This window comes from Ziziphus jujuba, chromosome 9, assembly GCF_031755915.1.
Source record: "Ziziphus jujuba cultivar Dongzao chromosome 9, ASM3175591v1".
In the NCBI taxonomy this organism is placed as follows: domain Eukaryota; kingdom Viridiplantae; phylum Streptophyta; class Magnoliopsida; order Rosales; family Rhamnaceae; genus Ziziphus; species Ziziphus jujuba.
This window is the reverse complement of record NC_083387.1, coordinates 22,336,740-22,361,453: the sequence shown is the minus strand read 5'-3', so window position 1 is coordinate 22,361,453 and position 24,714 is coordinate 22,336,740. Positions and strand designations below refer to the sequence as shown.

At 32.9% G+C, this 24,714-nt stretch overlaps 3 protein-coding genes across 4 annotated transcripts; 1 reads left to right on the top strand and 2 right to left on the bottom strand.

Moving 5' to 3' along the window:
• The first annotated feature begins 1,029 nt into the window (after positions 1 to 1,029).
• On the top strand, positions 1,030 to 5,087 carry LOC125424203 (disease resistance protein RPV1-like). The gene is made up of 3 exons (XM_060820223.1): positions 1,030 to 2,644; positions 3,002 to 3,289; positions 3,392 to 5,087. Exons 1-3 carry the CDS (start codon positions 1,514 to 1,516, stop codon positions 4,946 to 4,948), a joined length of 2,976 nt encoding a protein of 991 aa, XP_060676206.1. The 5' UTR covers positions 1,030 to 1,513; the 3' UTR covers positions 4,949 to 5,087.
• Positions 5,088 to 8,432: 3,345 nt separating this feature from the next.
• LOC107427401 (monooxygenase 2) lies at positions 8,433 to 11,211 on the bottom strand. The gene is made up of 6 exons (XM_048480900.2): positions 10,978 to 11,211; positions 10,719 to 10,865; positions 10,149 to 10,217; positions 9,899 to 10,064; positions 9,538 to 9,766; positions 8,433 to 9,126 (listed from the first exon to the last, which is right to left on the bottom strand). The coding sequence occupies exons 1-6, from the start codon at positions 11,193 to 11,195 to the stop codon at positions 8,588 to 8,590; spliced, it is 1,368 nt and encodes a 455-aa protein (XP_048336857.2). The 5' UTR covers positions 11,196 to 11,211; the 3' UTR covers positions 8,433 to 8,587.
• A 2,095-nt stretch (positions 11,212 to 13,306) lies between these two features.
• On the bottom strand, positions 13,307 to 24,684 carry LOC107427410 (uncharacterized). 2 transcript variants are annotated; one of them, XR_001582270.4, is made up of 15 exons: positions 24,453 to 24,684; positions 23,193 to 23,850; positions 19,154 to 19,235; positions 19,009 to 19,065; positions 18,284 to 18,339; positions 16,491 to 16,725; positions 16,010 to 16,093; positions 15,706 to 15,780; positions 15,070 to 15,153; positions 14,493 to 14,557; positions 14,178 to 14,421; positions 14,017 to 14,105; positions 13,824 to 13,938; positions 13,635 to 13,736; positions 13,307 to 13,548 (listed from the first exon to the last, which is right to left on the bottom strand). XR_001582270.4 is itself a non-coding variant. In XM_016037798.4 (15 exons), the coding sequence occupies exons 2-14, from the start codon at positions 23,786 to 23,788 to the stop codon at positions 13,695 to 13,697; spliced, it is 1,824 nt and encodes a 607-aa protein (XP_015893284.3). In that variant the 5' UTR covers positions 23,789 to 23,850; positions 24,453 to 24,684; the 3' UTR covers positions 13,307 to 13,548; positions 13,647 to 13,694. The 2 variants fall into 2 exon arrangements, 1 of the variants encoding a protein (XP_015893284.3); XM_016037798.4 differs by having other exon boundaries at positions 13,647 to 13,736.
• Positions 24,685 to 24,714: the final 30 nt, after the last annotated feature.

The window sequence follows — 24,714 nt, the reverse complement described above, 5'->3', positions numbered from 1 at the left end:
CTTTTATACTTGCTATTCTCGATTGCTTTAGCCGACACTAAACTTCTCCACTATGCCCGTGCTCCCATTTCCAATTTTGGGTATTTTCTTCACAAATTCCAATGCTTTACTTGCCAACCAAGTATATCAAATATACTAGTTAATTCTGAAGCCTTCTAAGTCAATATTGCCCCTTCAAGTCAAACACTGGCAAGGAAGCCGAATCTCTTTTGAAACTAATGGCTCAAAACCATAAAGCCCACTTACGACATCCCCACTTAAACATATATGTAGCACTTCCTGTGTAGAACCCCAGACCATGGAGTATGCCCTAACCCAATAGCCCAGTAGTTGGGCCATTACAAATGGTATGATCCTAGTACATAGTTTCAAACTTTCAATATAACATTCTAACCTTACAAGATTCCACAATACTTTTTCATGCAAAGTGACAATAATCTTAGAAATGTATTATAAAACAGATGAAATATATGCTTTTGAATACATATTAAACAATCCAAACCCAATGCTATCCAAACTCAACTTCAAGGTGTTTTTATTCAAATTTCTACGGATTATATGATTTATGATTGATTAGACAAAATATTCTCCCAAATGTAGCTCTAAAATAATCAGAACCTTTCAATTGGACTGGTTAATTGATTCTCCCAAAAACAAAACTGTTATTTGCCAGCCTGTAATGAATTGCCTGCGAGCCATACGGCAACAATACACAAGAGAGAGTTGTCCCAGAAGTGAGTCTCAAATGATAAAGGACTCCGTAGAAGTAAAACACAATAGAGAGGCAGAGATACAAATATCACTCAAATAGTCTGGAAGCAGGAGGCCAAGTCCTTAAGTGGTAAATCAGTTTCCATGATCTTTTCTGCAATTCTGGGACTGCACCCTATTCTCTTTTTTGTAGTTCTTGTTAATGCGTTTTGATTAAAACGTTAAAGAGGCAGACAAAATTTACCCTTAAAATGTACATCTTGTTTTATTATTGAGGTAACATGGAGATTTTATATACAGTTAGGAGATTTTATCACACACACATATATATATGTTTATTAACATTAAAAAAAAAATTACAAATTTAAACATATATATCTTTTTGTATTTATATTTTTCTTTTGTAAGAATTTCAATTCCTAAAAATATTTTCACATATATATAGTATTTACACATATATATAGTCGATTAATCCAACTAAACTTCAAGTACATGGTTTGACTAATTGATAATTCGGCCTTATCTATTGTTGTAAATGGAATTTTTATTTCTATACATGGGTAAACATATAAATCGGCTTTAAGTCCTTAAGAAGGTGACAAGTGATACAGTGTTAATTACCTTAATCAAAAATTTATATGGTGCAGTGATAACCAACCGGTAGCATTTTCCATATCACCGTGCATGTCTCCCATTATAATATGAGTGATAATTAACAAAATACAAAATTTTGTACAAATATACAAACTTATTTAAGTAGAGAAATTACATTTATAAACTTAATGCTATACTTTCACTTACTATGGTTTTCATGTTTGAATTTCTAAGGAATGAAGCAAAATTTATACAAGACTTTATCGCAAAGGTATCAAATAAACTTGGTGTTGCACAGTTAAACATTTCGGAGGACCTTTTTGGTATGGATTCACGACTAGAGAAACTAAATGTCTGTGTTTGTACTTCATCATTGGATAATGTTCACTTTATTGGAATTTGTGGGTTGGGTGGAATTGGGAAGACAACTCTTGCCAAAGCTTATTATGATTGGATGTTTTCTCAATTCCAAGGTTGCAGCTTCCTTTCAAATGTTAGAGAAGTTTGTGAAAAGAAGGAAAACGGTCTTGTGTATTTGCAAAATCTTCTCTCAGACATTCTAAATGGGTTGCCTACAAAAATAAGGGATATTCATAAAGGAATGGACATGATAAGAAGTAAGTTATGCCGTAAGAAAGTACTTGTTGTCCTTGATGATATTGACAAATTCGACCAGCTAAAAGCATTAGCTGGGAAAAATAATTGGTTTGGCTCTGGAAGTAGAATAATTGTAACTACTAGAGACGAAAGTTTGCTCCTAAGTACATATATGGACTGTAGCATATATAGAGTTGAGGAATTGAGTTATAGTGAAGGTCTTCGACTTTTTTCTCACAAAGCCTTCAAAAGTACTCATCCTTCAAAGGAATATGAGAAGTTGTCTGAACAAGTGATAGCATATGCTCACGGCCTTCCATTAGCTTTAGAAGTACTAGGTTCCTTTTTATGTGGAAAAAGTGTAAATCAATGGGAAAGTGCTGTGGATAGGCTGAAGGAGTATCCAAACAAGGAGATTATGAAAGTACTTCAAATCAGTTTTGATGGACTTGAGGAAATAGAGAAAAGTATTTTCCTAGATATTGCATGCTTCTTCAATGGAGTTGAAGAAGACAATATTATTCAAATTATGGATAGTTGTGGTTTCTTTACAGAAATCGGGATAAGAGTTCTTATTGATAAATCTCTCCTACATGTTGACAATCATGACAAAGTTCGGATGCATGACTTATTGCAAGCGATGGGAAAGGAAATTGTAAGGGGAAAATCTCGCCATGAACCAGGAAGACGCTGTAGAATATGGGATTATGATGATTTATGTCATGTTTTAGAGCATAACACAGTAAGAGGCTTCTCACATAATTAAAACCATGAGTTTTGGCATTTGTATTTCATAATATTTCAATTTCATAAATTCAGTATGTTGTAATTTTGAAGCTATTATATTTTTATCTCCTTGTTCATTTTGACGATTATTATTATTTATTTTTGGGAACAGTAATATATTAGATGATTTTGAAGCTTGTAATTATTAGGAAGTAACAAAATGCATTTAAATCCTTTTCATTTGGCATGTTTGAAATACCAACGTGTTTTTATAAATTATATATATACAGTTTTTATGCGGCAATTGGCTGTACATTACATACAGCCTCTTACACATTATGTTTCACTTGTATGTTTTAATCTTAACTATTAGGGAACAAAAGTGGAAGCCATAGTATGCCGTTTTCTAGAACCGAAGAAATTGGTTTGCGATTTTGAAGCCTTCTCAAACATGAAGAAGTTAAGATTGCTCATACTTCAGAATCTTGTCTTGGAAATGAGAGATGGTCAGACACTGAATATTGGAAATCTTTCTAACGAGTTACGATTCCTTAGGTGGCATGAATTTCCTGCCAAGTATTTGCCATCAAATTTCCAACGAGGTGGACTTGTTGAATTGAAGTTGTGGTTGAGCAAACACCTTTGGAACAACGCTATCAAGGTAAATACCATTAGAATTTCTTGTTCTTTGCTAATCTGTTATGGAAAATATATATTTTGTCTGACGAAATAACTAAATTTTTTTCTCTTTTCAATGCAACAGCCTTTAAACAATTTGAAAACCATTGACATAAGTTATTCAACAAATTTAAGAAAGTTTGAAGACTTTGGGGTGGTTCCAAATCTAGAGAAGTTGATTCTTGTAGCTTGTGTAAATCTATCGGAGATTCACCCATCCATCACACTTCTTGAAAGGCTTACTATCTTGAACCTGAAAGCTTGCAATAGTCTACAAAATCTTCCAACAAGCATAGGTGGTCTGAAATCTCTCAATGTTCTAAACCTTGAAGGTTGTGTAAGCCTCACCGACTTACCCCAGGACTTGGGGATGGCTACATATCTAGAGCAGTTGATTCTTGAAGATTGTAGAAACCTAGTGGAGATTCCCCCATCCATCGGACTTCTTGAAAGGCTTATTATCTTGAACCTGAAAGCTTGCATTCGTCTACAAAATCTTCCAACAAGCATGGGTAGTCTGAAATCTCTCAAAGTTCTAAACCTTGAAGGTTGTGTAAGCCTTACCAACTTACCAGAGGACTTGGGGCTTTTAAATAGTTTAGAGGAGCTCAATTTGAGAGGCATTTCTGTAGAAGACAGAGATCTACCATCTTCCATTGCACTTCTTGAAAACCTTAAAACACTATCTTGTTGCGGAGGACGACAATGGAACAATATGATGAAAATCATTGTTGGAAAAGGTCTCTCATCATCAGCTGGTCTTTTTTCTTTGAAAAAGTTGGAACTAGTCAGCTGCGGTCTTGGGAATGGAGCATTTCCTGAAAATCTTGGCTGCTTAGTTTCTTTAGAACAGTTAAACCTCAGCAATAATGATTTTTCTCACCTACCTATCAGTTTCAATAAACTATCCAAGCTTAGGCATATTGATTTAAGTTACTGTAGAGATCTAGAATTGTTGGGGCCAGAGCTTCCTCCTGGTCTAGAATGGGTAGGTCTTAGTTACTGTGTATCACTGGACAAGTTTCTTGATCCATTAATGAAGAAGATATGCAGCTTGGTGTGTTCTGCAACCTGCGTGGGATGCTTGAAATTGGCAACAAGGCAAGGCAGCGACAGGACAGCATTTACATTACTAAAAGCACACCTCCAGAATCTCCCCCTTAAAAGATTTGACATTCTTCTTCCTGGAAACGAAATTCCATCCTGGTTCACTCGTACAAGTTTCGAGCCCTCCATAACTTTACAACTAGATCCGAATTGGTGTAACAGTAAGTGGATGGGTTTGGCTGTTTTTTTATGCGCTCTTATACCAAGCCCAATTTTCGACTGTAATGTAAAGATTCACGAAAGGGGCCATCGATTTGGACTATCAAACTCTTATCATCGAAACGTGGTCTCAGTGGTGGGTTCCCCAGCGGATCACCTTTGGTTATCGTATATGCCTCGTAATAAAATCAAGGCAGAGTGGCAAAGCAATAACTGCAATCAGCTTAAGTTTTCATTTCAAACAAAAGACTTGGATGGTGAAACACTTACAAAGAAGTACATTAGATCGTGTGGTGTCCGTCTGGTGTACGAGCAAGACATAGAAGCTATGAACCCAATTTCCAGCAACCGCATCGAATATCCTTTTGAAGGATGACGACAAAAAAATTAAAAAAATTAAAAAACTCCAGCTTGTATATATATATATAAATTATATTTTGATTTTGGTTCTAGCTTAATATAGTTATTGTTAATTTTTCTTGTCTTACGTGCAAATATTGCATTTTAACTGTTTCCAACTAACAATACTGCATTGGATGCCCTGTTATTTTATTTTATCTTATCTATTTTTTTTTTTTTTTATACAATAGAATAAACAGATAGGAGAATTTTTGTGAAAACAGGGTTGAGCTTAAAGCAGGACAAAACTCAATCACTCTTTGTTTGAGCTTCACTCTTTAAGTGGATTAATTTTAGCATTATTGCTTTTTGCATATCACGCTTTGACAACGTTGAAAATCTAGCTCAAAAGACAAATAATTATATATATTATGTTCTGCACATCTATGTCACATAATGTTGATAAAATTAGACACTGAAATTTTATTATAGAAAAAAACAAAAAAAAAAAAACAACATTATTTTAGAAAAAATTAACAATAAAAAACCAAAAGATTTTTGTAAGCAACATTACTGAAAAAAAAAATTCATACTTTTTCACTTACATTATTCAAAAATAAGATGCATAACCATCAAAGAAAGGACACTCTTCAAAAAATTGCAAATTTTGTTTAGATGAAATGTTGTTTTCTTTCTTTGAGCTTCAATAGTTAATCCACAAGTGGATTAGTTTTAGAATTATTGCTTTTTGCATATCATGCTTTAACAACATTGAAAATCTAGTTCAAAAGCCAAGTAATTACATATATTCTGTTGTGGACATTTATGTCACATAATGTTGAAAAAATTACACACCGAAATCTTATTATAGAAAATAAACAACATGATCTTAAAAAAAAAAAAAAATTTATCAGTAACAAACCAAAAGATTTCAGTAAGCAACATTACTGAAATGTTTTATTATTTTTTTTATTTTTTATTTTTTTCATTTTTTTCATTTTTCTCCCCTACATTATTCTAGAAGTAAGATACAGAACCATATAAGAAAGGACACTTTTAGAAAAATTGCTTTATATTTGTGTTATGTGCAAATTTTTCCATCTCACACAACGAGTGGGCTGCCCTGGCTTTCTTCTTCGTTTTAATATATACATATATATATATGTATATATATATATATATATATATATTTTTTTTTTATTTAGACAGCTGTGCTATGGTGCATATGCATCATAATTTACACATCCAACATCAGACAAGCAAAGGTATCAAAATGTCAAAATGGATATGTAATTCATATTATTTTGCACATATGGTTTATTTTCCTTTAAAATGGATTATATAATTCATCCTATTTTTCAGATATTATTTTATGGAGATATATTTATCTTTTTGATTAAAATACAACACACACATATATATATATATATATTGTGTAGTCGAAACATGTAAAAATTATGGGCGAGAAGAGCATCTTATACATTTAATAACTGTTTATTCATTTGGTTCTCTAGTAACCCAAACAATAAGTGTTGGCCATATTTTCATTAACCCAAAAGAAAAAAAAAATGTTGGCCATATTCAGATTAAAAAATAATAATAATAATTTAATGATAATAACAATTATAATAAAATGAATTTAAAGAATAATAACGAAGGCATCACCTAATTTACAAGTTCCTTATTAACTATATAATATTATTATTTTATTAATTTATATTTAATTATATTTATTTTTTTAATAGTTGATTTATTTATATCTATGTTATATTAATATGTTAATGAATCAAATAACACTTATTTATATATATATATATATATATATATAATTAGCAATTAATTTAGTACACTAAATGATGATGCTTGTGACATTATCAAATTTAAATAAATGGACCACAAAATGGCCAAGTTCTTCATGAAGTGGGCTAACAATAGACTCTTTATTGGAAAGATTGAATGAGAGTCCATCAACAATCCACAAGGCCCATCCTTTTTCTTTGCTTTTCTATGGATTTTGCAGCACCAACAACAACAACAACAACAACAACAACAACAATAATAATAATAATAATAATAATAATAATAATAATAATAATAATAATAATAATAATAATTTATTACAGAATCAAACAACCACAAAACAATCAAGTTATTTATGAAGTGGGACTAACAAGACTTTTTCAGTTTTATGAGGAATTTGGAGGGACCAAATGATAATGATTTATCGGAGGGAGAACTTTTGTCACCATTTTTTTTTTCCCATTTTTGTCTGACCAATAGAATCTCATTTCATTTTATTTATTTATTTATTTATTTTACTTGGTTTATTTTATTTTTAAATATTTTTAAATAAAATAAACAGATATGGAGATAGAAAAGAGAGAATAAGAAAAAAAAAATCCAAATTCTTACTTGGTTTATCACATTTAATGTTTTGGAAAAGTTTGCAATGAGATTGACCCCAGAATTGTGGTTTGAAGTTTGTATTTGCTATATTCTTATTGCATGTCAGATAAATAGAATAGCAAAAAAAAAAAAAAAAAAAAGGCTTTTTTGATAAGTAAAGCTGGTCAGGTTGTATATTCCTCGTATCCATATCATTAAAATCATGGGTTCAGACAAAACAAATTTTGTATTAACTAATATATAGAAGCGCTGCATTAAATTTAGAATTTGTGAAAGATTTTCCTTGTAATAAACATTTATATTTTTGTGAAGCCAAATTGCATGATTAAACTTTACTTTGATCATTAATTCTCTTAATCGGATGTTAAATATTGAGCACTTTTTTTATTGATAGCAATTTACATTTTGTTTCTTGTTTCCGTTGCATAAGTTTGAAAATCTTATTTGGTTATTTATTTTTTCTGTTTTGATCAAAAATATATTAACACAATTAAAATGAGATATGTGGATATACTAGATTAGTTTTAATTAAAATTTCCTTCAAATTTCTGTGTATATTCTCAATTTGCAAACGCTTCACTTTTTCAACAATGACAAGCACATGCCAATCACTTTTTCAACATGGAATATATTATAGGTTCCTCAAGTGACTGAAATTGGTTGGTTGTTGAGATTTTTCCGGATAAGTTACTGTATGAGAGATTCAAATGGTTCTGAAATGTTAAAGAAATATATCAAAGAGTTTCTGGCCATTTCATGTTGCCATTTCTTGCTGGGATTTTTCCAACCAAATGAGATTCATCAACAAATTCAAAATATCCAGATTTATGAGGCTTGTTAGCTCCACTTTGGAGATTTCCTAAAACGTTGTTGTTAGAGAATAGAGAGAGGTAAAGGCTATTAATGATATATATATATATATATATATATATTCAAAAATCTACTTATATTCTTGAAACTTTCATTACTGAAATTAACATTAGTGTACCATCTGAGGATTACAATAATTTTCTAATTATTGTAATTTTTTAAAATAGTATATATATATATATATATATATATTGGATAGGATTATAATAATTAACTAATCCAAAGAGCAGGAAGGTAGGCGTGGATTTAAGGGAATACCACTACACGAGCCTCACTCATCTATTTCACATTTAATCCAGTCCACAATTACAAGGGCAACTTTTTTGACAAGAAATTCAAAACATGATAATGTGAACATATGCAAAGATTAACCGAAAATCATGTTGGCAGCATCTAATGATTATAGGATCTTCCCACAATCAAAATCAGCCCTCTTCAATAGCCAACCAGCCAGGATTGGGGCAAAAAATTTGTCCCTCAAGAAGCTAATGATTTTCCCATTACCCTCCTGTATAAAACCCACAACATAAGCTGTAGCAATGAGATCAAAGCTCCTCCATCTCCTCTCCTTGGCATACTTCTTCAAACCCATTTCAATCTTCTTGTATCCTTCTTTTGCATCTATAACACTTTTTTGCTTAATTTCCAATAGTGCCTCACCAAGACACCTAGCTAAAACAGCACCATCTTCCAAAGCAGAACAACCCCCTTGGCCAATATCAGGGGTCATTGGATGGAGTGCATCACCAGCTACACAAACATTGCCTTTGCTTATGTTTCCCCATAGAAGCTCCCAAGGATGCCTATATCTTAATGGAGATGATAAAAATGCATCCAATTCTGTGTTCTCAATTACTGCTTTTACTTGTTCTGGTATATTTCCAAGCTTGCTCATCAAATATTGTCTCATTTTCTCTGGCTTGTCTTCTAACTCTTTCTCTACAAGACAAGAAGAGCAATGAACAATAGAAGAATAAACTGAGAATTTTATGCATAACCTTGGTTTTGGTTTTCTGTTTTTCTTTCTCTTTGGAGAGATCAAGATTCAAGCATACATAAACGATATGGTCATTTAATAAAGACAAAAGGTAAAACGTTCTTCAAGCTTCTGGTTAGGCGAGAAGCCTAACTATTTTTTAAACCACAAGCTGCTTATACGCAACTCAAATTAAAAACCTTTAATGAAAGAATTGAAAACCAAAAATCCAGAACTCAAACGTTTCCAAACGAGTACTTATTTTGCTTTTTGGCATGGATATTTATTGTGTTGAGTGAGAGGGAAAAGAAAGTTTTTGTGAAGCAAGGAAAGCAAAATGGGAATATATTATACTATAGGTTTGAAGGGCTTGCCTTGGTTAGAAGGTGTCCAAGTGAAAAACCAGTAAACGCATTTATCATCACAGGGCATGGCACCAGATCTAACACCTTGTCCAAAGAACTGCATTAACATGGGGTCAAAGTCATGTTTGGAATTGAAATTTGCACAGCCTCTGAAGGCAGATCTTCCTGTGAAGACAGGCTTCTTGAATCCCAGCCATTTTGCAATCACCGAGTTCACACCATCACTACCAATCAACACCTTTCATTCACAGCATTTGAGGATCAGATTCAAACGCACAAAGTTGAGGCAAAACCCATATCAATCAAGTGGTTGAACACCCATCAAGCAGGTTATCTGCGATTAGATTAGTCCCTCATATTGGGATTCTACCTTAGTTTTTATGATATTTCCGTCAGCAAGATGAACAAGCTTGAAGAAGCCTGATTCCTCTATAGAAACCACCTTGGATGAGAATCTAATGGAGCCTCCAGGGAGTTCATTGGCAAGGGCTTCCAATAATAACTTCCTTTTCAAGCAACGAACTTCGTGCTCTCCACTGAACATAATCAAACACCCAGTTGTAGCAGAGTTAGACCCAGTTCTGCTTGCAACTAAGACACTGATTACAGTTTAAACTTACTGTTTCCCTTTGGCAAGAAATGACATTTTTGATGTTTGGAGCCCTGAAATTGTAGAGGAAGTCACATTCCTACATTACAGAAATCCCACAGTTAAAAATTTTCCATTTTGATCATTGAATTATAGGAAGCAACACCAATGTAATTTAAAAAAAAAAAAAAAAAAAAAAAAAAAGAAAAAAAAAAACAAGTAAATAAGTTGTAGCTTGCAGATTACAAATGCATCGTTTAAATAGTTGACAGAAAATTAAGTAGCCTAAAAGTAGCAAAATAAAAGTGGGCTATTAGACGGTAGATTTTCAAGATAACTTTGATTAATTAAGTGATTACGAAAAATATTTTGGAAATAAAGTCAAAAACAGAAAATTTATTTTCTGCACAGCAATTATGAATTAAAAGCATGACAAGCTAAAAGCAGAAAGTATCTTGGAAAAATGGTCGGAAAAAAAAAAAAAAAAAAAAAAAAAAAAAAAAAAAACACAAACATGACGAGCTACAATGCTTCTTTTGACACGAAAAAAGAAGGAAAAAAAAAAGAAATTGAAGTGAAAGAAGTTTAAAGTGAAGATTACCCACGAAGCAGCTCATGCTGTTGGCGGAGGGAGTCAGCAATTCCAACAGCATCCAAGGCCTTCCAAGCATTTGTCCATGTTAGCAGTGCAAATCCTGTTATCCTCAGACTCTCTGAAGATTCCAACACTAAGCTTCTTATGCCTTGCCTGCAAATTTTACTTTTATATATGTTTCTTACAACATCCATAAACATATTACATATATATGTAACTATATATATATATATATATATATATGTATATATAAGCAAGTGAACACCTGTGAAGTCCCAGGCATGTAGTGAGGCCAGCAATTCCAGCTCCCACAATCACAACATCTTCAAGTGCTTCGTCCATGGCCTTAATTTCCTTTTGGCTTTCACTTCCTTTTTTAGCTACAAGATTTTTGAAGGCACAAAAAGGGAGGAAGTAAAATAGGTTAAATAACACACACACAAACACACACACACACAGAGAGGGACAGAGATATGTACACATTTATATAGATGATAGTGGGAGGATGGCAAAGCAAAGGTGGAGAATAAATTAGTGGAGAATAAATTAGTGAATTATGAAGAGTTTTGGGATAAAGGGACCCACTTTTTTGGACTTTTTGATTTTCAAGTCTCAACAGCAGAGCATAGTGGAAGTGATTATGTTTTTTTTTTTTTTTTTTTTTTTTTTTTTTGTTCCTTCTTCTTTTTTCTTTTATTATTATTATTTTTTTGGCTGAATATGGCGGCTGTGGTTATGTATCAATAAAGTAGGAAGAAGTCAATTTCGAGTAGTATTAGATGGGCTGTGAATTGTGATTTGCATTTTTCTAACCAGTACGAGTGCTTTAGAAGAAATAAAATACCAGCTGTTCAAGCTCTTGGTAATCAAAATAATCTCATCATCCAATTATATAAACCAACCTTATATGACAAATTTACATATGATTGTTAAATTAAAAACTCTATCAGCATGGGACCATAAAAAAAAAAAAAAAAAAAAAAAAAAAAAAAAAAACCATGTATTCAAACTTTGTTATATTCCATAAATATTCATTATATTAGCAAAATCGATACTGTTGAAGACTATTTATCCATCTGGGTCCTGAGAAAAATATTGAAAACGTTGCTCGTCTTTACAAATCAGCAATCCAACAAGAATTTAACATGAAGGATAAAATAATGAAATGTTCAGTAGTAATCCAATCCAATACTCAGCTTTTCCTTCGCTCCATCCTCCCTAATACATTTTCATAAAGAAAAAATAAAAAAATAAAAAATAAATAAAGAATGAGACCATAAAAATCAAAATTGTGTTTCTTGATTACGGTTATTTGAGGCATCTCTTGCTATTCATATGTTTATATATAATTAGATATGTTCATGTATGCATATAATTTCAAATTAGAACATGAAATTCTTTCTTTCTTTTTTTTTTTTTTTAATTAATTAAGACATGAAATACAAACTGATCTTTCAGTGCATGAAAAAGAGTCAAACTAGGAAAAGAGGATGAAACACTGAAATACATTGGCAATGACGTCGAATGATAATGACTTATCATATCACATTCAGTGCTCTGGAAAAGTAACCTATGAGATTGGCCCCAACAAACTTATCTACCTTTTTTTCTTTTTTTTTCTTTTTTTTTATTTGAAATAAATAATAATTGTATCATTATCTTATTGATTGAGATGTGTTATTTGGTAAAAAGATTTGATGACCATTTTTATATCTGTAATACTATTCATTTATATATAGTAATAATATTAGATTTATCAAAATGTATGTAATAGCATTCAATTGATTAATTCACTTATCTTTTTAAAAATTTATTTTTCATATTTCGATTATATAAATATATCAATCAATAACAATCTAATATGCATCATTTGATGAAAATTTTGATACCTTTTAACACTAATATATATATATATATATGATTTAGACATTTGGTAAATTTTTACTTTATTGAATCTATTAAACTCAATTTTAGATTATATTACTTTACCAATCATTAATAAACTATCACATTATTTGATATCTAAAATTTGATAAAAAAATTTGCTAAGTCTGGCATTACTTATTCCTATAATCTGATAAACAAAATCAACTTTAGCAGGATTAAATGAAAAACTAAACATTAACACTTGTATTCTACTTGGGTAGGTAAACGGTTACAGTTGAATCATAAATAATTTATTAGACTTTACTGGACAGTTTATATTGTATGCTTAACATCCTCTTATGGGTAATAGGAATTGCTGTCAATGACAACGATGACAGCAAAACATCCTATAAGAGAAGCATGTTCAGGTAACACATTTTTCTGAACATGCTTATTGCTAATACGTTTTGCTGACAATGACAATGACAACAGCAAAACGACAGTGTGATGGGGCAGTGAATTAACGCTGCTTCAAGCCAAACAATCAGATCAAGCCAAGTGGCTTTTCATAAACAAATTAATTAAATTTCAAAAAAGAAAAAAAAGCACTTTTTTTTTTAAATAAATAAGAAAAATTAAAATAAGATGCGAGAGAAGATTAAAAGGAATCCGCCAATAACACTTACAGGCAGCAAAAAATAAAAAATAAAAAACAGACGTGCGGCAGATTTTGAAAATAAAAAGCTGAATAATTTGGTTTTTTAAACATTACTCGCAATGGTACCCAAATATCATCATTTTAAACCACAAAAATATGTTTAAAGTCGCCTCTTGACATTTTCAAAATCTCGACAGCAATTAGTTTACAAAAGATGATATCTAAATTCTCATGGCCCCAAAAATAACAAATGCACCTGCTCTGCTCCTATGACTAACTTTCACGACGATCATTTTCCATTTGCATTTGTACCTGTGTTACCCAAGGATGACCAATAACAACGATATCAAAATACAGTAACTAGAAAAACAGAGTCAACAAGGAAGGCCAGCATCCACCTGCATACTCACATATGGACCATCTTTTGGACTAATATTGCACATGCAAAATCTCAATCTCTATCTGCTGTCAGGGAATTGAGCTTCGTAATTTTGGGGTAACTGCATCGACAATGAAAATTTTTTATTAAAATATATTTGATGTACCAATCACAAAGACTACAATGTGCAAAAGTAGGCAAAAAATACCATGTAAGTTGCAGTGATCATCTTCCCAGCAAACCACCTTCCATGGAGAGCACGTTGTGCAGCCATTGAAGCTTGTGTATTTTCAAACCGGAGATATACAAAACCTACACTATTCCTGTACATTGAGAATGAATCAGAAACCTATACAGTAATAATGGAAGACAAAAAGCTAGCATTTTATACCAAAACTTACTTGTCTACATATATATGTTTCAGATTTCCAAACTTTGAACATTCGTCCTGAACATCTTCTTTGATATCCAAATCAAAGTTTGGTTCCGTCTGCCAAGAAACAATATCATATAACAAAATAAGAGATGAAAGAGAGATATTAGAAAACGAATGGGTACCAACCTCAAGTGCTGGATCAAACATATTTTTTAATAGCAAACATTCACTTGGAACACCAATTGTATCTATAGAAGGAACACTGGCAGTTGGAACTTGAAGACCTGCACCACCAAGTCCAGCAAAAACAGGAGGAACAGGGGCTAGGGGAGCAACAAGGGGAGAAATCACTGGTGCAGCTCCCAGAATCGGTGCTGTTGATAGAGCGAGTCCAGTGCTACTAACAGGAGTTCCAAGGGAACCAGCAATGCTGCAAACATTATCAGTGTAAGATCAACCATACCAAATCAATTCAAACGCTTTATAGGTTTGTAAAGTAACCTCGATGAGGTGCCACTACGATCCAATTTCTGCATGAGTAGTGCTCGAGATCGTGCATTCAGCGACTGAAAATTATTAGAACAGTAGGTCAGCAACTTCCAATTAGCCCAAGTACAAAAATTTGTATCCAGTACAGATGCTTTCAATTAGGAATGTTGGATAAAGAAGGTAACAATTAAAAATAAAAGAAATATTTTGCTGCTGTACAACCACCATTGGCTGAGAAGTGCTGCTACTGGAAGCCTTGTAAACAGCAATAAGATCTTTTTACCAATTAGTGCCAGCAGAAAATAACACCCAAACCAGTGTTGGGTCCAGAAAACCCCATCTAGGTTTGAAATTGATACTTCTGACCTAAAGTCTAATCATTTGCTATTAAATCATACTATCTAATAGGACAGCTCCTAGACACTAAACAAACAAAAGCATATATAATTCCAGAAGCAGTGAAAACAGGCAGCTCCAAGATATGAACTAACAATTTCCAAGCATTATTGAGCCACATATACCAATTAAACTTTGTTACAATCTGTATGCAAACCATTATGCTTATAAACAGAAGGTAGATATTACGAACCAAGCCACCTCCATCATCATCATCAAAATCACCAGTATTGACTCCAAGATCTTGCATTCCTGCTTGATCAGTAACTGCCGACACCTAAACAAAGAAAGGAATGAAATAAGACCACAAGAGACATTGCAAATTTTATTGGAATAAGGACTTGCTAAAAGCCACTCGAGGATGAAATAAGCATATAGGATTCATCAAGTAGCAATCTAAAGGAATAACAAAGCAAAACTGATTCAGAAGCACATGATTATGGACCTGGAACAAAAGACAATGCAGCAGCTTCTAAATTAGGTTCCACCAGAAAAAAAATCCACCATGAAAAAATCTCTACAGATGATACAGACCAATAAACGGCTAGACGATGCTTAAATAATTTGATGTATAAAAAGAATTAAGTAAAAAATAAAATAAAAACACTAAGACAATGAAATTAGACATGGTATGGCTAAATTAACCCTATTTTGTTTTGACAAAAATTTACCACAATAACTATTGCTGGCTCCCATACTACATGTACGTCATCAATCTTAAGCCACAAATATGGCCCGGTAAGTAGACACAGGCTTATCTATATATAAAATGAAAAGAACATAATATAGAACAAATAAAGAAAGATAAAGATTAAAAAAGCAACACTACCTTAATTGTTCGACCTCCAATCTCCAACTGCCCATTCAAACTCAATGCATTTCGTGCATCTTCAAGACGTGAAAACTGCAGGAATATAACTAACACAATCACCAACAAATTAAGGAGGCATAATATCAAGCATCTGACAAGGCCACTTGAAATAGCATCAGAGGCACATAAGACCCACCAATAAATAAATGTGCAACGACCCAGCTGAACCAGAAATAAAAATATTTGCCATTCAGTTCTTTTACATTTTTTTAAATGGTAATATAAACAAATCCAGACTTTTAGGTTTGCAAGTTCTACACACCTGAACAAATCCAAAACCTTTACACTGCCCAGCTTCATCAAGAGGCAATTGCACCAGTTCCACAGGACCAAATGCTCCAAATACCTGTATATATAGCAATAAAATTAACCATCATCATAGTTTATTTTAGAAAGAACATCCATAATCTAAAGGGTAGTAACTATAAAGAATTAATGCTTTAAACAGAAAAATAAACTCATGAACCTATTAGAAACCAGAAATCATCAATGTTAATGTACAAAATGTATTACATATGATTTGGAAGAATCTAAAAGAACTTGTAACCAAAAGAGAAAATAAAAATTTAAGTGCTAGTTTCAGCTAAAGTGCCATGTGGAATTTATAGCATTGCAGCCTGCAAAAAAGTGTCCAGTCCCAATTAAAGAGACTTTAGTCATTTCAGTATCAACCAAGTATAAGACGACAGCAATAAAAATCTTGTCTATCGATTACAGAAGAAAAACAAAATATATATGTTTACCTGGCGTAGATCTTCTTCTTTTATATTGGAATGCAGATTGCCAACATAAAGTCTCCTAGCACCACCAGAATATGGGCCTATAAGCCCACTTGTTCCAGCAGCCACTGCAGTAGTTGATTGAACGAGATTCTTTTCAGCTTCTGATGGCTTCACCATTACTGGTTGACCAAGAAGAGGCTGACCAGAGAGTGCAATTGCCATAGGTACTGACATTGCATCATAGAACTCGATATACCTACAATGAAAGCACTTCACATGTCAAATAATTGAAAAAAAAAAATTTTTAAAATAACACATATAAAGATGAAAAATTAATTATTAACACACTAGCAACATTTTATTCCACTCTAACCATCAGCATAATGGATCTGCATTTTATATCAGTGTTCAAATGATCATGAATTTGGCTTCTTTCAAACTGACAACTCCATTTGACTTGAATCCTCCATGAGGATTAAGAACTCTCCATAATTGTCCAATGTCAAAAATGTTTTCAGTCTGAAATGACAGACAGCAATCCATCCAATTACCTACCATTTTCAACTATAAAATGCATGACACAATTTTTCAAAATTCTATATACAACTAATTCATGGAGTCAAATCTTCTCAAACAACCAACAAATTCCTTCAAGTTACCACAACTTCTCAAAATATTATGTCATGCTTGCTAATTTTGTTTCTATTATAAGATCCAGTTATTCAAGTTATAATCAAAATTGGAGGAAGATAGATTACATTTCAGAATTATGAATACAAGACCACAACAATAGAAACATAGTTGTCAAAATGTGTATCATATCGAGCATGTCTTGCCTAAAAAGTGTATCGCATATCATAAGATACACTGCTTTTGCGATACATACATACACACACACACACACACACACACATATATATATATATATATATGTCTTTATTATTCTAAGAAAATCCATCTTAGCCTTGGTATATTTTTGAAAAACTCACTGATCTCTTCACCACATTTAGTATAAGAAGCAATATCAACCTGGTTTCTTGCCAAATGATTTTTCAACCTAGAACTCCCCACTATGAGTTTAGATGATGTATACTATACACTCCTAGTTTTTTTTTCCTTCTATTTCTTCACAGTGATTCCATAGGATTATTTACTTTCTCTTTCATATTAATGACTAACATAAAGAGGAGGGGAAAAAAAGTTAGTGGAAAGCAAGTGTAAGTGGAATTTGGAAAGCCGTTTAGGAGGGAGAAGTTGAGAGGAATACAAAGCTATTAAAAATAACAGAATATACAATATTCTAGCTATAATAGACTCCTATCACAACACAAATAGCAACATAATAACAAATTAATGATAAAGCACAGAAGGACAAACATACCAACAAAATTTGAGCCCAGAAGATTTTTAATGCTGAAAACACATGTTTCGCTGGGGATAAACAGAAGTCAAATATATTGGAAAAACAGAGGAGAAGACTTTTGAAGAAAAAAATACAATCAAAAGAAGATGAGAAAGAAGAAGATTTGGAAAGCTGTTATCGATTTTCTCTTTTTCTTCTTGGCAAAGCTGGATCATCAATTTTCCTTTTTTCTTTTTTTTTTTTTTGGGTTGAAAATGTATTTCTGGGTGTATCAGAAGTATCAATCGATACATTTTTGGTCCAATACAGTATAATTTCCGATATAATTCATAGCATATACCAAAGCCCCACCAAAGTGATACGTATCGTTCGCATATCATACGATACTAACAACCATGAACAGAAAGACTATTCAAGTTAACTACATTTACAACACATGTATGGAACTTACCCAACTCCCTTAGAACGTCTTGAATTACGGTCCATGATGAGGCGCACATCTCGAACCTGCAGATCATTGAGTTGCGGTAAGAAAATGGAAAAATATAGCAAGAGTATTGTCAACAAAAGAAAGGAATAATCAGCACAAAATACATAAATTTCGAAAAAAGTGTTCCAGTTTCCTATTTTATAGAAAAATTACATAACTATATGTGAATTAGCATGACAGATGGCAGAATTAAATGTTGAACTGATCTTAACAAAACCTGATAGCAGAATTGTATTGGCTTTAGTCCAATATATTTTATCATGTGATAAATTCGAATTGGCTTGATGTCTAATCCTGCCATCCGTTCACCAAAACAAATATCCAAAAATTAAACAGTTCCAGTTTGGCTCTGACTGGACAAGGATATATCCAAAACTCAAGTCTAAGGATAATAATACCAGAAACTAGGAGAAATCAGGGATTTGCATCAGTTTCCATATAAAACAGAAGGCAGAAACTCCATGGAAAAGTACTATCTAGGGTATCCCACTACAACTTGCTAGTGAATCACACAAGAAAAACAGTTGCCTTCAGCCTAAAGTTTGCAACTCATTGACCCATTCAAAGACAAAGCGGACAGACTATTAACGATAATAACAAGAGAGTGGATGGTTAGAACCTTTTTTTATAAGTCATATTCTATAAATTAGAAAACGAACCAAATGTATAAAGACCGGTGTACAAACCTTGCCCGCCCTCGAGAAGAACTCATAGACATCTCTTTCATCAGCTTTAAGACAAATCTGTCAAAATTGTTTGTTATAAAACAAGTTATATACAAAAAGAAAGCAGTAAATACTAAATGCAATTTGCATGCAAAATGACTTGTACCTGATAAGCAAATACTGTCCTCTGATCCCGTTCTGGGTCAGCCTCTGGTTCTGTCGCTTCATCTTTTTTCTCTTTATGCCGTCTGCAAGAATGAAAAAAAAAAAATTATCTGAAATTCTTTATTACCATTAGTTGTTAAAATTATTGCTGAGACAATATTTATAGAACAACAAAAGCATACGTTTGGATCCATGCTGAAATAGCATTTGTAACGTTGTAAAGAGCTACATTAAGTCAACAAGGAAGCAGAAAGCCATATACAATATTTTGGTGGTCTTAAAATTTCATAAGAACCAACCTGAAGAACAACATAACATTTAATTGAATGAGACACAGACCAAGAAATCATCTATGTTGCCCAGCTGTAAGAAATGAAGTTATAATATATTGTAACTTCAACAATCAAAACAATCTTAAAGTAGAACAGCATCATAGGGTTTTGTACCTTCTAAAAACAACATAATCTTAAATGAAACAGCATCATAGTGTTGTATGGATGGCAGAGCCAAAGGACCTAGTTGCAATTATCTGGAACCTGTTAAAAGTTTATATTCCAGTAAAACAACAAAAGTAGTTGCAATTATCTGGAACCTGTTAAAAGTTTATATTCCAGTAAAACAACAAAAGAAATAACAACAGAACTTGGGCCTAAATATTAACATAATAGTCCATTATCAATTTGTGAAGTTAGTCGCTCCCAAAACAAGATCACACAAAGTGCAAGAGAATACTACCATACTAGGTTGTAAACCCAGGGTTTTTCAAATTACTGAGAAAGCATTTCAAGTGCAAGTTTTATATTTAAAAAAGCTTGTAAAGAAAGAAAACAAAGATGAAGTCTCCCAGATGACTAATCTGCATAAGTTTCAATTTCAAAACTTTAAGTACTTTTAAGTAAATGTCAGTTGATATAGCTGCAGACACAATATGGATTTAATTGGGTAAAAAAAGGCAAAGAAAACCCAAAACTCCATCAAGATGCAACAATGATTATCAAAATCAACTTGCAACTGCAGAGTTGCAAAATCTGTCAGATATATGATAACTAATCAATGCACATTTAACTAGGATTTTGAAAAAGCAATAATTGGGAAAACTACGATACCTAGAACCTAAAAGTCATGGCAAGTAACCAATCAACATACTAATTAATATGTTTCATATATACTGCAAATTAATAATGGCCAATCTGTAGCCCACTGGACACTGATTTTCCCACAATCACCAGAAGATGAAGTGCTTCTCTTAAGCAAAGCCCATCACTCCCTCACCAGCATTTCTGCAACAGAATAAATATAATTAAGCAACTGAGTTCAAAGGTGGAGGATAACGAAAAGCATAACATGACACCACCGATCAAAATCTCCAACAATTGAACCCTTAATCTTGCATTGCAAGCTTTTGGAAAGATTCCAGATAGTTTAGGAAGAAACATATAAGACCCATGACCTGAGTTCCTGAGCCTGGCCCAAATGCCAGTACGACCATCTGTAGATTGCTCTAGCGTATCTGCGATTTCCCAGAATCTAGTGTTCAATATTCAGAAGTGTAAGGCTAGTAAATAGTAGAAGAAACTAATGAATCTTACACTAGCCTACTAAGAATATTAATGTTGAAAACAGTATAAGACCCGTTAAGCAAGCGAGAGTTATACTTGGAGGATAAAAAATGGATATAAAAAAAAAAATCTTTCGCACAGAGGATCAAATTTTTGTTCCAAATGAACATGCTCGCACATCTAACACAGAACCTCCATTGCACAGAACTCGAAGCCAATTAAACAAAAATGAAGGACAATAGAAGTCTAAAAACAAGACAATCATCCACCCATCAATTAACCAAATGAAAATAAAAAACATATGCCAATAAAGTTCAGCATTCAGAGATCAACTTAAGTTACAAAAATTCCTTTGTCCAATGGAAGTTTAAAATTCTCAGCGTCCTTATAAACACCATAACTAGAAAGCTTGCTAACTTCGCTGTTCAGAAAGACATCACATACAAGTATCCTACTCAACCTTCAGCTGGAGATGTAACACAACACCAGAAAAAGTATCTTGTAACAGAGATTCACACAGAACTAAATCCCAAATGACAAAATGGAAATGCATACCAGATATTCACTTCATAAACAATCAAGACAAAACTGACATGAAGGTATAAAATCATCAACTGGACACTGCAGAACATAGAAATTCATTGGAACTCGAGCCTCCCCACCTACCCCTTCTCTGGTAGTAGATAATTTATAGTGCAACGCACAAGACAATACTACTACACAAACAGAAGCAACCACCAATTCTAAACTGACCCCAAATGCAACACTGTAATCCCTTGCACAGTGGTGCTGATGGGAACTTGGCTATGACACAATAATATCAGTAAGAAATACAATCCAACTGAGCACTTCAACAATAAATAATCTTAAGCTTGATTAAACAAGGGGGAGAAGCCCAAAAAAAAAAAAAAAAAAAACAAGTACAATGGTAATAAACCAATCAAAGTAATCAACAATTTCAGCCAGAAAATATCATAAAAGAAACTCTAACAGGAGCTTTTTTTATCATTATTTTATCAAAATTGTCATCAATCTAACCTTTCAACATTATTAATTGAATAATGAGAAATAGTCGATAATGGCCAACAAAACACAAAATTAGACCTTAATTAAACAAAGAACCAAAAATAAAAAAATAAAAATAAAAAAGAAGAAGAAAGGATCACTTCATTATAGTTACAGGATTACAAACACCTTCTTATACCCACTTGCTAAATATTTGCACATAGGGATATAATCTCTTACTCCCATCTTTTCTCCTGTCTTACTGATGCTACATAAGACACTGATGGCTTCATGCTAAAGGATTTACAATATGCAATATTTGCACAGATAAGATGCATATCTTCGACTTGCATTGGATTTAAAAATAATCCAATAATGTGTTCTATCCAAATCATTTGCTCCTTGAAGGAATTCCACACAAATAGGGAAAAAAAGACTACAAGAAGCCCCCATGCATATGGAGCTCACACGTAATTATCAATTGTTTGATTAACACTTCCCACAAAAAAAATGCCCATCTTCAAGCCTCTAAAACAGAATTCACAAGTTTTTGCATCCATGTACTGTTCAACTTCTTAAGGACCAGTCTTTGTGCCCCATTAATTAAAGGTATCACAAATTAAATGTATAGTTCACTTTAATCAGTGATGTACAAGTTCTAAAAATTCACCCCATTAAAATACATCATGGCTCTAATGACATTCCAGCTGCAAAATTCCAAAGGACCAACTTTTACAAAGCCATTTTATGCTTTGTGAATACAATTGACCTTAACAACAAATGAAGCTTCTACTAAAATTGGTGCATTGTTTAACTTAAATTATTAAATTCCAATCTCAACAAAATGAGCAGACTCAGTTACAGATAAGAAACAAGTTACCTTATTTGCCCAGAACGGTGAAAATCACATCTATAATCTACCATCAAAATTTAAAGTCTTTAGATTTCATGATATACAAAATGAGTATACCACACTTTTCAGCTGTCAGTATTTTTTTTTTTTTTTATATATAAAAAAGGGGTGACTCCAAATATCATTGATTTGTACCAACCCCAGTTCAGAAATAAAAGCACAAACAAAACAAAAAAAGAAAAATAAACGAAATTTATCAACTCATGAGGGACTTCTTTTGTAAGAAAATTAAGGTTTTTAATTGATCCATTTTTCATTTGAATAGAGCATATATCGAATACTCCACATGAAGAAAATTTTTGACCAGTGCTTATATTAGCAACATAGAGGCTCATTAAAACCATCAGTTTGCAGCCATGCACTCATAAACCAATAGCCTGCTCATAGTAATGAATGAAATAGTCATTTTAAATTACTTCATGAGTCTGACAAGTTAATTTAATCATTTATGGGCAGAATGCAGTTACACTGATCTAATAAAAGGATCATACATGTTTCACAGCAGTTACAATCATCCAAAGTAGCTTATGGAGACAGAATAAGAATAAAAATGCAAAGAATACCTGCTTTCTTTGTCCCGTTCCCTCAATTCCTTCTCTTTATCTCTTTCTCTATCTCTGTCCCGACTCCTCTCTCTTTCTTCTCGGTCACTTCGATGTCTTTCCGAATGACTCAAGCTTCGGCGAGACCTATCTCTCTCCATCTCCCTGTCCTTTTCCTTTTCCCTTTCCTTGTCACCTTCGCGATCACGTTCTCTCCTTTCCCTGTCTCTTTCTCTGTCTCGATCACGATCCTTCTCTTTATCTCTATCCCTCCCATTTCTCTCCTCCCTATCTTTCTCCCTGTCCTCCCTATCTCTATGCTCCCGGCTACTCTTGTGCCGTTCCCTTTCTCCATCTCTGGACTGTGAGCGGTGCCGAGATGAGCCACTTTCTCTACGCCTATTATGTTCGCGCAGCTCATCAATTTTTGAACGCTTTGGGCGATGCTCTCCCTCATTATCCTTTGCATCATTTTTATGTTTTGAACTCCTACTACGATCTTTCTCTCCAGAAGATTTTACAACTTCATCACTACCATTAGCAGTTTCCTTAGCTTTCTGGAGTGGTTCAGGGTTTTCAACTGTCTTCTCTAAATAATCATACTCATCGAAATCCATTCCAAATTTGCACAAGACAATGTACCAAACGGCTTCACAAACTTAAAAACTTTATTGCTTATCTGCAACCAATGAAAAACATTTTAAAATGTAAAAACAATCACCAAAAGAAATTAAAATAAAACAAACCTTTATTCACTTTAAAAAAAAAAAAATAGAAACTTTAAAAAATTTCAAATGTCAGAGCTGAATTCTTTGCAATTTTAAGCTGGTATAACTGAATTTCCAGTTATTCGTCAGAGTTAGTTGCAGAAGCTCCATAAAAAATATAAATTCAAAAAAAAAAAAAAAAAAATGGGACTCACTACTCCCAATTAAAACCCCAAAAGAACTATTTTCCTTCCCAAATTAATAAATCCCTAAATCAACTCAAAAAAAAAAAGTCCAATTCAACCCCCATTGACCTTGAGTGACTGAACCCGAATTAAAATGCATTTTACCCCACAATGCGTAAAGAAACAAAAACAAGTGAAAGCTACGCAAAACCCTAAATTAGAACAAAGTTAGGCTTAAACCAAGAGGTAAAATCACAGGAATAAACTGCCTCCACATAACAAAAATTGTATGTCCTAACAGTTCTTCTTTTTTTCTTTTCTTTTTTTCTACGGTATTTTCTATGCAGCCAAAAAGGCAGGGTTTTAGCGAGAGAGTTCGAACAAATTACCAGATTGAAAAACGCAAAAAGAGCAGCGAAAATTGACGACGGAAGGGGGGTAAAAAGAGTGGTCGTGAATGTAAAGCTCAGAAGGTGGAAGATGATGATGAATAGGGTTTAAGCTCAGCTCCAAAGTACGCAACTAAGGTTTGTGTTTGTGTTTTGAGCGTTCTCGTTCCGTTTTCTAGGGCAAAGGCTCTCTTAGTGGCTGCCGAGCTTTTTCTTTACAATTGAGATTTGGATATTGTAAATTAAAAATTTTTATTATCAA